The sequence below is a fragment of the Chiloscyllium plagiosum genome, chromosome 12, assembly GCF_004010195.1.
Source record: "Chiloscyllium plagiosum isolate BGI_BamShark_2017 chromosome 12, ASM401019v2, whole genome shotgun sequence".
Taxonomy (NCBI): domain Eukaryota; kingdom Metazoa; phylum Chordata; class Chondrichthyes; order Orectolobiformes; family Hemiscylliidae; genus Chiloscyllium; species Chiloscyllium plagiosum.
In genome coordinates, this window is record NC_057721.1 from 38905465 (window position 1) to 38921477 (window position 16013).

The window sequence follows — 16013 nt, forward strand, 5'->3', positions numbered from 1 at the left end:
GATATAAGACCAGAAGACATAGGAGCAGAAATTAGGCCATTTGCCCCATTGAGTCTGCTCCACCATTCAATAATGACTGACAATCTTTCAACCCTATTGTCCTTCTTCATCCCCGTAACCTTTGATCCTATTAACAATCAAGTACTCAGCCATCTCTGTCTTAAATATATTCAACGGCTTGGCCTCCAGAGCCTTCAGGCAATGAATTCCATAGATTCACCACTCTCTGGCTGAAGAAGTTTCTCTGTGTTTTCATTCTAAAGTGTCTTCGCTTTACTCTAAAGGTGTGACCTCGGGTCCCAGGCTCCCCTGCAAATGGAAACATCTTTCCAACATATGTAAAGCCTTTCATTCCAGGAATCATTCTCATGAACCTCCTCTGGACCTGCTTTCTGGCCAATACATCCTTCCTGACATATGGGGCCCAAAATTGCTCACAATACTCCAAATGTGATCTGACCAAGAGTTTTATAAAACCTCAGAAGTACATTACTGCTTTTATATTCTAGACCTCTCAAAATAAATGCCAACATTGTATTTGCCTTCCTAACTACTGACTCAAACGGCAAGTTTACATTAAGAGAATCCTGGACTAGGATTCCCAAGTCCCTCTACATTTCAGATTTCTGAATTTTCTCCCCATTTAGAAAATAGTCCATGCCTCTATTCTTCCTGCCAAAGTTCATGACCTCAAACTTTCCCATGTAGTATTTCATCTGCCACTTCTTTGCCCATTCTTTTCACCTGTCTAAATCTTTCTGCAGCCTCCCCACTTCCTCAATACTACGTGTCCCTCCACCTATCTTTGTATCGTCTGCAAACTTAGCCAAAATGCCCTCAGTTCCTTCATCTAGATCATTAATGTGTAAAGTGAAAAGTTGTGGTCCCAACAATGACCCTTGTGGAACATCACTAGTCACTGGCTTCCATCCTGAGAATGACCCTTTTATCCCCACTCTCTGCTTTCTGCCAGACAGCCAATCTTCCATCCATGCCAATATCCTGCCTCTAACACAACACCATCGGCCCTTATCTTGCTCAGCAGTTTTCTTATCAAAGGCCTTCTGGAAGTCCAGATAGATAATGTCCATTAGCTTTCCTTGGTCTAACCTGCTCGTTACCTCCTTAAAGAATTCTAATAGATTTGTCAGGCGTGATCTCCCATTGATGAAACCATGCTGACTTTGCCCTATTTTGCCATGCACTTCCAAGTATTCAGAAATCTCATCCTTCACAATAGACTCCAAAATCTTAGCAACAACCAAAGTTGGGCTCATCAGCCTATAATTTCCCATCCTTTGCCTTATTCCTTTCTTAAATGTGTGTGGGGAGATTATATTCACAATTTTCTAGTCCTTTGGGACCCTCCCTGACTCCAGTCATTCCTGAAAGATCACCACTAAAGCATCCACTATCTCTTCAGCTATGTCCTTCAGTGGTTAGCACAGCGCCAGAGACCCAGGTTCAATTCCCGCCTCAGGCGACTCTCTGTGTGGAGTTTGCACGTTCTCCCCGTGTCTGCGTGGGTTTCCTCCAGGTGCTCCGGTTTCCTCCCACAATCCAAAAATGTGCAGGTTAGGTGAATTGGCCATGCTAAATTGCCCGTAGAATTAGGTGAAGGGGTCAATGTAGGAGAATGGGTCTGGGTGGGTTACGCTTCGGCGGGTTGGTGTGGACTTGTTAGGCCAAAGGGCCTGTTTCCACACTGTAAGTAATCTAACTCTGGGGTATAGCCCATCTGGTTCAGGTGATTGATCCACCTTCAGATCTTAAACTTTTTCTAGCACCTTTTCCTTGGTCATGGCCACCATATCCAGATCTGCCTCTATCACTCACCATTGCTCTTGAATTTGTGGGATGTTACTCGTGTCTTCCACCATGAAAACTGATGCAAAGTACTTATTCAGTCCCTCAGCCATTTCTTTGTTCTCCATTAATACTACACGAGCGTCATTTTCCAATTACCCAATGTCTACTTTTGCCTCTCTTTTGCTTTTTATATATCTGGAGAAACTCTTGCAATCTTCCTTTATATTATTGGCTAGCTTACCTTCATATTTAATCTTCTCCCTCCTTATTTCTTTTTTTGTTGTCCTCTGTTGGTCTTTGTAGGTTTCCCAATCCTCTGGCTTCACACTGCCCTTCGCCATATTATATGCTTTCTCTTTTGCTTTTATGTTGTCCCTGACTTCCCTTGTCAGCCATGGTTGCCTCATCCTCCCTTTAGCATGTTTCTTTTTCCTCGGGATGAATTTGTGTCTCCTGAATTACTCCCAGAAACTCCTGCCATGTTGTTCCATTGTTTTTTCTGTTAGGCTCCTCTCCCAGTCAATTCTGGTCAGCTCCTCCCTCATGCCTCTGTCACCCTTATTCAATCCTCCTTCATGCCTCTACAGTTGCCTTTATTTAACTGTAATACTGTTAAATCTGATTCTATCTTCTCCCTCTCAAATGGCAGAGTAAATTCTATCATATTATGGTCACCACCTCCTAACGGTCCCTTCACCTTAAGCTCTCTTATCAAGTTTGCCTCATTGCACAACATGAAATCCAGAATTGCCTGTTCCCTGTTGGGCTCCACCACAAGTTGTTTCATCTCGTAGACATTCCAAAAATTCGTTTTCTAGCTTTCCACTACCAGCTTGGTTTTTCCAGTCTATCTGTATCTTGAAATCCCCTATGATCACTGTAATTTTGCCTTTCTTACATGCCTTTTCTACCTCTTGGTGTATCTTGTGTCCCAAATCCTGACTACTGTTGGGAGACCTGTAGATAACTCCCAATGTGGTTTGTTCATCTTCGCGGTTCCTCAACTCTACCCACACAGATTCTACATCACGGCGGCACAGTGGTTAGCACTGCTGCCTCACAGCATCAGGATCCCAGGTTCGATTCCAGCCTCGGGCAACTGTCTGTGTAGAGTTTGCACATTCTCCCTGTGTCTGCGTCGGTTTCCTCCCACCATCCAAAGATGTGCAGGTCAGGTGAATTGGCCACGCTAAATTGTCCATAGTGTTAGGTGTATTAGTCAGAGGGGGTGGATTACTCTTCGGAGAGTCGGTGTGGACTTGTTGGGCCGAAGGGCCTGTTTCCAGACTGTAGGGAATCTGATCATCTGATCCTACTTTGGTTCTTGCTATTGTTTTAATTTCATTTCTTACCGAATAAGGCAACCCCACCCCCTCTGCTCACTTGCCTGTCTTTTCTATAGGATGTATATCCTTGGATATTTAGCTCCAATCCTGATCCCTTTGCAACCATGTCTCCGTGATGCCCACCACATCATACCTGCCAATTTCAATCTGCACCAGAAGCTCACTTACCTTATTTTGAATATTGCTTGAATTCAGACTTTTATTTAGAATGGATACATTTTAAAATGAATATTATTTTATATTATATTATTCATGGTTTAATTTGATAGATGTTATATAGTAATTGCATACATTTCTATAATTCTATATATTATATACAATTGAGAAATATGCGTCAAGCATGTTTCTTATGCGCGCCTCTTACTAATTATTTTGAAATCAAAGCCAGAGGCAGGAGTAAATGCATAGAATTACTTAACTGCAAGAAGTATAGAACATATTTATTTAATTTGCTAGCATCCACAAATTTAGTTGTGTGCCGAGGTATGCAGAGGCAACAAATATCTGTCGACCCACAACAAATAGAGCACTCCATTAGATTATTTATCCATGGACAATGCCAATTAAAAAGAGCTCAACTTTGTTTTTAGAAATACCCGTAATAGAAACATAACCAGGAGAAGAAGTTGGGTATTTGGTCTTTGAGCTACTTTTGCCATTCAATAGGATCATAGCTGACCCTTGATCTCAAGGCCCGATTCCCACTTTCTGGAAATGTGTCTATGTCTTTCTTGAATATATTCAGTGGCTTGGCCTCCACAGCCTTCAGTAGTACAGAATTTCACAGTTTGACTATCCTTTGAATGAAGAAATATGTCCTCATTTCTGTCCTTAATAGCCTGGCCCATATCCTGAAACCATGTCCCCTAGTTCCAGATTCCTCAGCCTGGGAGAACATCTTCCCTGCATCTAGACTGTACAGCCCTGTTCGAAGTTTATATGTTTCAATCAGATTTCCTTCTCATCCTTCTAAATATAGGCCCAGTCAAACCAATCTTTCCTTCCAGGCCCTGCCGTCCCAGGTATCAGCTGAATGAACCTCCACTGCATGCCCTCTATAGTAAATACATCTTTTCTTGAATTTGGGAGGCCAAAACTACATGCAATACTCTAGGTATGATCTCAGCAAGGTCACATATAACTGCATAAGACAACTCCACTTCTGAACTCAAATCACAGAAATATTACACTAGAAATCCTCCTGCTAGTGTCAATCTTCCACATTTTTCCCTTATCCCTGTACACCATTCCTATCTAAAGAAATGCCAATGTACTCTTTAATGACTCAACTGAACCTGCCTCCACCATTTCCAGGCAGTGCATTCCATAGCCTAATAACTCACCATCTGAGAAGTTTTTTTCATAAAATCTTAAAACTATGCCCTCTCATTCTTGTTTTTTTTACAAGCAGAAACAGCTTCACCCTATATTTACTCTGTCCAGCCCACTCACAATTTTGAAAACCTCAATCCTCTTATAATGAAGCCCAAAATATTATCTACCTTCCTAATTGCTTGCTTTACCTGCCTATCTACTTTCATTTATTGGAGTATAAGGACACCCAGATTTCTTTATACATCCACACTTCCCAATTTATTACTATATAAAATATAATCTTCCTTTGTTTTTCACATCAGTGTATAACTTTATAATTAGCCATGCTGCACTGCATCTGCCATGTGTTTGCCCACTCACTCAACTTGTTTGAATCACCTTGAAGCTTCTTTGTATTCTCTTCACAAATTATAATCCTGCCCAGCTTTGTGTAATCAGCAAACATGGAAATACACTTGGTTCCCTCAACCAGGTCATTTACTTATATTGTAAATAGCTGGGGCCCAAGCACCAATCTTTTAAGTATACCACTAGTCACTGCCTGTTAATTGGAAAAAGACCCAATTTATTCCCATTCTCTGTTTCTGTCTGACAACCAATTCTCAATCCACCCGTACTAAGCTGTGATGGATACCCACTTGTCTGTCCTTGAGATGCTGCAATGCTCCACTGAGTTCCAGCAAAAACTGGAGGAGCAACATCTCATCTTCAAACTAGGCACTTTACAACCTTCTGGGCTCAATACTGAATTCAATACTTTCAGACTGTGAACCCAAGCTTTGCTTATTACATTCTCTGTCACCACTTCCCCTCTCCCCTCCCCCACAATCCCAGTGGGACTGTCTGTTCTTTCCAGTCTGGCAGTTAGACAAACCATTGTTCTTCCATTCTCACATTCCAATCACTTCATTTGAACTATCAACACCCTTTCCCACCTCCCCCCCTTCACTTCAACACCCCACCACCTCCCCACTATTACATAAATGCTGTCCTCCTCCACACTAAATTTCAGCTCTGATGAAGAGAGTCATCTAGACTCGAAATGTTAGCTTGCTTTCTCCTCGTGGATGCTGTCCGACCCACTGAGATCTCCAGCACTTTTTGTTCTCAGAACGATTTCCCAATGTTTTGTTATCGCATCTTTTATAATATTCCAGCATTTTCTTCACAACTGAGGTTAGGCTATACGCTGATTGATGATGCAGCTGCCACCCCAACGCTGAGTGATGATGTCACTTCCGCCCCCATCATAGGCACTTCCACAACCACTTCCGCCCCTTACAATTCCTCATGCATCACACGTGACATCACTTCCGCCCCTCACATCATCGCTGATGCCACACTCTCAGTGACTTCCGCCACCCCTACTGCCGTGGTCTGTAATTCTGTTGTTGTCTTTCCCTCCCTTTTAAATAGTTACATTTGCCATACTCCAATTTGTACAAATTGTTCCAGAATCTGTAGAGTTTTGAAAGGCGATCATGAATGCATTAAATATTTCCAGCATACTTCTTTTACCACACATGGATGTAGATCATCAGGCCCTTCTGACTTGAGATTAGCTTACCTACAGTATGGAAACATGCCCTTTGGTCCAACAATTGCACATTGACCCTCGAAGAGTAACCCACCCAGACCCATTCCCCTACCCTATATTTACCCCTGCCTAATGCATCTACTGACGCATGGCCAATTCACCTGACCTGCACATCTTTGGATTGTGGAAGGAAACCCACATAGACATGGAGAGAATGTGCAAACTCTACACAGACAGTCACCCAAGGTGGGAATCGAAGCCGAGTCCCTGGCACTGTGAGGCAGCAGTGCTAACCATTGAGCCACCATGCCACCCTTGTCAGCCTTCATCCTCATTAATTTTACCAGTGCCATTTTCTTATTGGCTTCCTTCATTTCTGCACTGTCACTTGGTTCCCTAGTCTTTCTGGGAGATTATTTGTGCCCTCTTTTGTGTGTGTGCAATTCTCCTGCCATTTCTTTACTATCTGTTATACTTTCACCTGACTTTAAGGGACTTTAATTGTCACCTGATTTTAATTATCTTTATTAATCTTTTTCACTTCACAAATTTATAGAAGCTTTTATGGTCAGTTTCTATGGTTCCTGCATTTGTACCCTCATACTCTGTTTTCCTCCTCATGATCAAACTTTTGCTGAATTCTGAAATGCTACCAATCCTCAGGCCTGTTGCTTTTTCAGATAATTTTGTATGTCTCATCTTTGAATCCAGCATTATCCCTAATTTTGTTTGTATGCCATTATCTTTTCATTACTTCACAATTCAGATGCTTGAAGCAAGCGTTACTGAGGGTCAGCCTTTATTGTGGCCACTGGTTTTCTGAGTGCTCTTCAAGTGATATTTACTCATTGTTAAATAAAATCATTTTTCACAAAATATATTTATTGTATTTTTACCTCTTGTATAATTCTGATGGCCTCTTTTGCTTCAGGGATGCATTGAAATGCCCGTAGAAGTGCAAGGGTCTTCTGTATATAGTTATTTAACCATTCAGTAGACACTCTCATTTCGATGGAATGCATCAGGACATTGCGACATTTAATTATCTGAACATAAACACCAGAATCGTGTGTCAATATGAATGATGTTTTAGTGTTTCTGCCTATGATAGAATGCATCACTCATTAAGAATGTCTCCCCATTACATAAGGTTCACCATAAATCAATGACATAATTGGATTTTTAAATATGAATGAACTTTAATTTATTTTAGATTTAAATTTGAGTAACTGCTATCAGAACTGCATTTCACAAAATATACAAGAGAGAAAGAATTGTTAGAAGTGGAGGTGGAACCCCTCTGTGGAGACAGTGACCTAATATGAAAGCTGCTTCCGCGCCGCAGGATAGAATTGTATGGGCAATCTCCAGAAGTGGAACAAGTGATTTGAAATCTGTCGTCGCAACCAAATTGTAATAATTAACATTGATTTCCAGATTTCATTTTCCAAGTGGTGTGTGTGCACCTGCATGACACAATCTCAAATGATTTTTAAAAAGACAGTGCATAAAGAGAAATATGGATGCTGGAAGTCTGATAGAAGAACAGAAAACACTGGAAAAACTCAGCAAGTCTCGCACCAATCGTGAAGACAGAAATACAGTTACCATTTCAAATTGATGACCCTTCATCAGAACTGGATTAAAGTTAAATATGTATCAGGTTTTAAGCAAGTACATAGGCTGTGAAAAGTGTGGGGTGGGTCCAAAGGGAGGGTCTATGACAGGGTGGAATACAAGACACATCAAGTGACGAGGAGGAATATGATGCAACGCAAACCCCTAGAGAAGGTAATGCACAAGTGAAGAAACAAAGGATGGTTTAAGAGGAGATCTAAGTAGGAACTAACAGAATCAGACAGTTTAATTTACAATTGTTGAACTCAATATTAATTCCAGAAGGCTGGGAAGTGTCTAACAGGAAGGTAAAGTGCTGTTTGGCAAGCTTGTATTGAGTTTAATTTAAACAGTTTAGGGGGCTGAGAACCGACAGGTCAGCAGGTGTAGAAATGATAGCTAACTAAGGGTTTGGAGTCATGTTTATGAATGAAGATGTTGCACAATAGATCACAAATCTACATGTAGTCTTCCCAATGTAGAGAATACAAAATTGTAAGCATTGTGAACAGTACACTTAGGATATGGGCTCCTGGGTAGTGAGAAGGGAGGAGTTAAAAGGGAGGATATTGCATATTTGCTGTGAAAAGACAAGGAGATTTTGGGTGTCTGAGGAGCAGTTGAAGTATCTGTGAAAGAAATATGTCTATTTGACGGTGAAAAGTGATGGCAAGATACATTTGATGGTGGCATCATGTAGAGGTGGTGTTAAAGTTGAACAGGCTGACAGAAGGAAAAGGGAGGAAAAGGAGAGGGAGGGAGAGGAAAGGCAGCAGTGGTATAAGAAATAGAATGTCAAGGCTTCTGTCAACTATGGTTTGAAATGTGATTTTGTTCGGACAGATCATAAAAAGTTTAGAGCACAGAGGAGGCCTTTTGACCTGACAAATCCATGCCAACAGAAGTAAAAGAATTGTGAGAATGGAAGAGAATATGGGAAGACTTGGTAGTATTATAAATTAAGGGTGATGGATACTTTCACAAGAAAGCCACTAGATGCAACAGGAAGCACGTCTAGGAGGTGCAGATATCTCCAGACAAGACAACCTCAAACTGTGGAAGCTATGCTCTTTTGTGAGGTCACAGAAACTCAGCCTCTGTCCATAACCCCTCTGTTGCGAGTCATACCTTCTGTGACCTTAGTCTCCTTCTGTACATGTTAATTCTAATCATAGTATGTCCTCAGGGCACAGCAATTCAGGCAGCATCCGAGGACAGGCAAAATCGACGTTTCGGGCAAAAGCCCTTCATCAGGAATAAATTTGAAGGGCTTTTGCCTGAAACGTCGATTTTGCCTGTCCTCGGATGGTTATCCTAGAGTCATACAGCATGGTTACAGACCCTTCAGACCAACTTGTCCAGGCTGCCCAAGTTTCCCGAACTAAACTGGTTTGGTTGCGTGCGTTTGGCTCATATCTCTCTAAACCTTTCCTAATCATGTACCTATCAAATGTCTTTTAAATGTTGCAATTGTGGGGGCATGGACCTAACAAGGGAGGCAGGGAAGGAATGGTCTCTGCAGAATGCTGATAGGGGTGCGGAAGGAAATATACCTCTGGTGCTGGGGTCTGATTGTAGGTGGCGGAAATGGCGGAGCATGATGTTCTTTATCCAGAGATTCATGGGGTGGAAGGTGAGGACTGGGGGGGGTTCTATCCTTGTTGCGATTGGAGGAGTGGGGTTCAAGGGCAGAGGTGCGGGAAGTGGAGGAGAGGCACTGAAGGGCATTGTTGATCACATGGGAGGGAAAATAGGAGGCCATCTGGGATTCCTGGAGTGGAATTGCTCCTCCTGGGAAACAGCCCCAACCTATTCAGCCTCTCCCAATACCTCAAACCCTCCACCCTTTGTCTGGCAGTTCATTCCATATATGAACTACTATCTGCGGGAAAAAGTTACCTCTCAGGTCCCTTTTAAAACTTTCTCTTCTCAACTTAAAATTATGCCCTCTAGTTTTGAACTTCCCAACTCCAGGGAAAAGACCCTATTTCACTTTATCTATGTCTCTCATGATTTTAAAAGCCTCTATAATGTCACTCCTCAACTTTCTGTGCTTCAGTGAAAACGTCCCAGCCTATCCAGCCTCTTTAAAACTCAAAACCTCCAATCCTGGTAAATCTTTTCTGAACTCCATCCAATTTAATAATATCTTTCCTATAGTAGGCAACCAGACTATGCGCAGTAGTCCACAAGTGGCCTCACCAACAACCTGTACAACCACAATATGATGTCCCAACTTCTATACTCAATGGTCTGAGTAATGAAGGCAAGTGTGTCAAATGCCTTCTTTACCACCCTGTCTACCTGAGACACAACTTTCAAAGAACTATGTACCTGAACCCTTAGGGTTCTCTGTTCAACAATGCTCTCCAAGGCTCTACCATTAACTGTACAAGCCCTACCTTGTTCATCTTACCAAAATGGATTTGCTGCCAAACAAGTTCAGAGAGCCTCACTGACCCAGTACAATCCTGTCACTTTCAAGGTTAAAAGAAGTTACCCCCTGCAAAAAAGAAGTTACCCCCTGTAAAAGAAGTTACCATCCTGCCCCCTGCAAAAACGCCATCCCATTCTCCCAATTCCTTCGACTCCGCCGCATCTGCTCCCAGGAGGACCAGTTCCAAAAACGCACATCCCAGATGGCCTCCTTCTTCAAGGACCGCAATTTCCCCCCCGACGTGAACGACGATGCCCTCCACCGCATCTCTCCCACTTCCCGATCCTCCCCCCTTGAATCCCGCTCCTCCAACCGCCACCAGGACAGAACCCCACTGGTCCTCACCAGGACAGAACCCCACTGGTCCTCACCAGGACAGAACCCCACTGGTCCTCACCAGGACAGAACCCCACTGGTCCTCACCAGGACAGAACCCCACTGGTCCTCACCAGGACAGAACCCCACTGGTCCTCACCAGGACAGAACCCCACTGGTCCTCACCAGGACAGAACCCCACTGGTCCTCACCAGGACAGAACCCCACTGGTCCTCACCAGGACAGAACCCCACTGGTCCTCACCAGGACAGAACCCCACTGGTCCTCACCAGGACAGAACCCCACTGGTCCTCACCAGGACAGAACCCCACTGGTCCTCACCAGGACAGAACCCCACTGGTCCTCACCAGGACAGAACCCCACTGGTCCTCACCAGGACAGAACCCCACTGGTCCTCACCAGGACAGAACCCCACTGGTCCTCACCAGGACAGAACCCCACTGGTCCTCACCAGGACAGAACCCCACTGGTCCTCACCAGGACAGAACCCCACTGGTCCTCACCAGGACAGAACCCCACTGGTCCTCACCAGGACAGAACCCCACTGGTCCTCACCAGGACAGAACCCCCCCCAAGTCCCTCCTCCCTATCTTTTATCTTAGCCTGCTGGACAAACTTTCCTCATTCCTGAAGAAGGGCTAATGCCCGAAACGTCGATTCTCCTGTTCCCTAGATGCTGCTTGACCTGCTGCGCTTCTCCAGCAACACATTTCCATCTCTGATCTCCAGCATCTGCAGACCTCATTTTCTCTTAAAAGAAGTTACATCCAAATAAAGACTCTCCCAAACATTTGCTAGCAGGTAATAGGACAGCAATAATTTAGATGATACAATGACCACTTTATTGTTCTCTCCACGAGGGTAGTGTGCTGGAAATCAAGCTCTGCTATTTGTGCTATTAAGATGAGCACAAGGTAACTTGATGTTAAATGTAGAGTGATCCTTTCCACAAACCTTGTTTTTTTTAAAGTAGTAATTGTTATATTTCAGTCCACAATTAAAATGCAGAAAAATAAAAATATATGGTCTTTACAATATCTACTTGAACAGCTGCTCAAATGGGACTCGGTTTCAATGGTTAGTTTCCCAAATCCTGGGAAATTTGTGCTGCAAAGGATTAATTTGTAGTGTAGTTAAGGTAAATTTGCAAAGACCTTGATAACATTTGCCAAGAATATTATTTGAGCCAATAAAAATCCAATCTGTGCAATATTAATTCCCATCTTCCACAAGTATGGTTTGCATTGGTTCCAAATGCATTTCCATTCAACTCAGAAGTGGATATGGGCTTTGCTTCCCATGACAAAATATCAAAAATTCAATTGTTGGATAATTTAGCAGAGAGTTTGGGGTACAGGCTCCTGAGAGACTAAAATCAACTTATCATGGAGGTTAGAGGTTTGGAAGATGCTCTTGGAGGAGACTTAGCAAGTTATATTTGTACATTTTGTAAATGGTACTTGCTAGTGCCACTGTGGTGGAGGGAGTGAATGCTTAAGATGGTGGGTGGGCTGTTTTTCATGGATGATGTCAAGGTTGAGTGTTGTTGGGGAGTTGCACTAATTCAGGCAAGTAAAGGGTATTTCATCATACCCCTGGTAACTGCCTTGCAAATGAGAGGTGGGGCATGAGAAGTAAACACTCTTCACCTCTGACTTGCTCTTGTAGCCATACTACTTTATGGTGTCCAGTTAAATTTATTTTGGTCTCCAAGGTGTTAATGGTCGGCAATTCAATGATGGTAAAATCACTGAAAGTTAAGGAAAGATGACACTGTTCTCTCATCAACTGGTACTTTTGTGACATGAATGTCATTTGCCCTTGAATCTGAATGCTGGACAGCTTTAACTGTACAAAGAGACAGACTGCTTCAGACTGAGTATATGTGAGTGGTATGGATAGAAATAAATGGTCCTGGGAAGGGTGCACTCATGAGCAACCATCCCATTTCTAACCTTATTTTGGACAGAAAGTCATTGACAAAGCAACTGAAGATGGTTGGACTTAGGATACGAAGAAAAATTCCCTTGTGGTTTCCATGGACTTCAATTTTGTTATGAGTCCTTAATGCTTCACCCAGTCAAATGCTGTTTTGATATCAAGGGCAGTCATTCGTACTTCACCTGTAGAATACAGCTCTCTTCTATACTTGCGCTAAGTTGTAATGAGGTCTGGAGCATTGATGAGCAGGTTGTAGGTGAGTAACTACACCTTGATAGCACTATTGATGACCCTACTTTGCGCTGATTGAGGGTGCGCTGATGGGGCTGTAATTAACTAGGTTGGATGTGTCATATTTTTGAGGATGGGATATACTGGAACAATTTTTCATGTTGTCAGGTAAGTGCTAATGCTGTAGCTCTACTCTAACAGCTTGAAGGAGATATATCCAGTTGAAATTCATGAGGAGACTGTCAACAGTAATATAAATACATAAAAAAGGGAAAACCTGGTGATGTTTTATTAGAAGAGAGGAGTTTTAAAACATAGAAGGAATGAAATATAGCAACAAGAAAAAGATTATTTTCCATGATTGTACATCTAAAACAAGGTGACATAGGCTCTACTTCAGAGTTTTGAGATAAAAATTCAGGAAAAAACTTTTTTTTTCCCCAAATAGGGTGGACAGGCTGTGGAATTAATGAAGACCACATTAATCTCTAAGATTAAATTAAATAGGTGGTTGAAGGAAAAAATAAGGGATCTAAAAACTGGGAGGACAGGTGAGATGAATACCATTATTCATATGATGGATAAAAGCAAAGATGAATCAAACTCTGATTCCCTCTTGCCATTTCTAGGTTGGTATACACCAACCTTCAAATTTATAGTGATTTGAATTTACATTTCTGTAGCACTACTCATACACAGAAAAAAAATGTAAAATCAGGAGGATAGAACTGGATGAAATCATGGTTGAGTGTTAAGCGGCACGGTGGCTCAGTGGTTAGCACTGCTGCCTCACAGCGCCAGGGAATCAATTCCAGCCTCGGGCGACTGTCTGTGTAGTGTTTGCACATTCTCCCCATGTCTGCATGGGTTTCCTCCGGGTGCTCTGGTTTCCTCCCACAGTCCAAAGATGTGTAGGTCAGGTGAGTTGGCTATGCTAAATTGCCCATAGCATTCAGGGATGTGTAGGATGTGCACTAGTCTGGGGAAAATGAAAATGTAATATGGTAGGGAATGGGTCTTGGTGGGATACTCTTCAGAGGGTGGGTGTGGATTTGTTGGGCCAAATGGCTTGTTTCCACACTGTAGGGATTCTATCATTCTATGAACTGTGCATTAAGTAGGCATGGGAATAGGAAAAATTGAGAGGTTTCGGATACAAGAATCCAAAAATACAGTTGAAGGGAATGGTTTGAAGAGATATTCAGGAGGAGGAGGATGATGACAAGGTAGAGGTAACTGGACAGTGTATGAGATATTAATGTACATCTTAACTATGCATATCCAAAATGAAACCAGCTCACAACTCAGATGGCAAATGCAAAACTATCTCTCTGTATAATTTTCCAAAATTATACGTTAAAATTCCCTAGTATTTTTAGGATTAAATGCATTCCCTGGATGGTACTAAATGAAACAGATTCAAAAACATTCACAATCAATTATCAGCTTGTGCTGAATCTGCTCATGTTGGTGGTCATGTTGCTACAATTGACTTAGTACCGGCAGATATGTTGAGTGAAGGAAGAGAAATAAGCCAGCATTACTAATCCTGATAGTTTTCCAGTGACAGTAGCTGTAAGTAGATATGAACTAAGGCTTTGGTAGAAAATGGCCCACATTCAAATAGCCTGTTTTTCAGATCCAAATGAAAAATGGCTGAGCAATCAGAAGGCTGCCAGTACCCATCAATCATGTCCTCAAAACAGCAAGAGGCTGAGGAGGAGGGGAAATGTTAGACAAAAGCAATGTTTTAAAAAGGAGAAACTACAGTCACATCAGTAATAAGGCTACTGTTAGAAAACATTGATGTTGATTCTCATTGTCCATATTAGCAGAACTTTGTTAAGTCTGTTAACTACTTATAGGAACATATTTACAAAAGGTGTTAAAAGCATATGGAGAAAGAACATGGAATCGATATCTAAATGATAAGAATAGCAACAACTAATAAAAATGGAGAAGTGGGCTCGTCACCCAAATAAACTGCTCTTGTTCCCAAATGTTCCAAAACATCTACTGGTATCCATAGCAAAATCAGATAGATTGATAATAAATAAATATAGAATAGGTAGGGAAACATTGAGGTGGGAATTAAATCCCAGCACTGATCTAAATGCTAGGATTTTACCTCTATGTGCCATTGAAAGTTTGATTTCCCCAATCCCCTCCCCCCAAATCCCCCAAGAATAAATTGTTCATATAACCAAGCTTTCAAAACAGCCATAAACTCCAGCAGATATAAACATTGGATCATTTTCTGAAATAACTAATTTGAGATAAAGTATAAGGAAGAATAAAAGTTCAACTACCAAAGGATGTTATTAGTCAGGCATATTCGTGCCAGCTCTTCAACTAAACCATTGTCTTATCCCAGACTCCTTTTCAGAGAATGAAAGGAGGTTTATTAGATGCACAGGGGCATATAAATTCCCCAAAGATACTTCTGCACCAGCTCATTTAAGGCAAAGCTTTGCTCAATTGAAATTTTGCTGAATATCTAATTCATTCTGATGGAATAAAAACTTCCCACTTCACCAATTACAACGGGTATTTTTCTAAAAAAAAACTTGATTAGAAACACTATAGAAAATAGCAATGCAAAACAAAAAATAATTTACTCGAAATGTATTAGACACATCTCCAAAATCTGCTCCCATTTTCTGACCTAATGCCAACCACATAGAGATAAATTACTACACCTCCCCCACAGATACTGCATTGACAGGGCAATCACCAGGATGTTCAGAGCACTCTGAACAGCATGCTACCAATCACACTGCTGGATAATGCATTCATTTCTAAAACTGATATACAGCAATAAAATGACCAGAAAACTACAAATGTAAAAATTCAGTTCGATAACAAATACATTTTAACAAAATAAATCATTGGAAGTAATTCATATCAACATATTTGCCTTCATACTGCACGTTTATCATAGAAAATCATCTAAATATGTTTGACAGAAAGTTAGACACAAAGTAGACACTGAATGAAGCATTTATTTGGTCAATGAAGTAAAATTTAAGGAGCATTTTAAAGGAATAGAGAGGCATAGAAGGAAAATACTGCAAATGTTAGAATTTTGAAATAAAAACAAAATGCTAGAGAAGCTCAAGTAGGTCTAGCAACATCTGTGAAGATAAAACAAAAGAGTTAATATTTTGAGTCCAGAATGACTGCCATTCAGAAGAAGAACTACTTGAAATATTAAGTCTATTTCTCTCTCCATAGTTACTGCCATACTCAGGGTCATAGAGATGTACAGCATGGAAACAGACCCTTCGGTCCAACCCGTCCATGCCAACCAGATATCCCAACCCAATCTAGTCCCACCTGCCAGCACCCGGCCCATATCTCTCCAAACCCTTCCTATTCATATACCCATCCAAATGCCTTTTAAATGTTGCAATTGTACCAGCCT

General features: G+C 41.7%; 1 protein-coding gene across 3 annotated transcripts in view; it reads right to left on the bottom strand.

The window, feature by feature from the left end:
- LOC122555135 (uncharacterized protein CXorf38-like) overlaps positions 1–16013 on the bottom strand; it is a 49795-nt gene that overhangs the window by 19010 nt on the left and 14772 nt on the right. For 2 of the 3 annotated variants that reach the window (XM_043700844.1, XM_043700843.1), the window contains exon 4: positions 6924–7073. The exons of the other annotated variant lie outside the window; for it this stretch is intronic. In XM_043700844.1, the coding sequence (XP_043556779.1) occupies positions 6924–7073 (150 nt within the window). The remainder of the gene's footprint in view (positions 1–6923; positions 7074–16013) is intronic. 3 annotated transcript variants of the gene reach the window in all.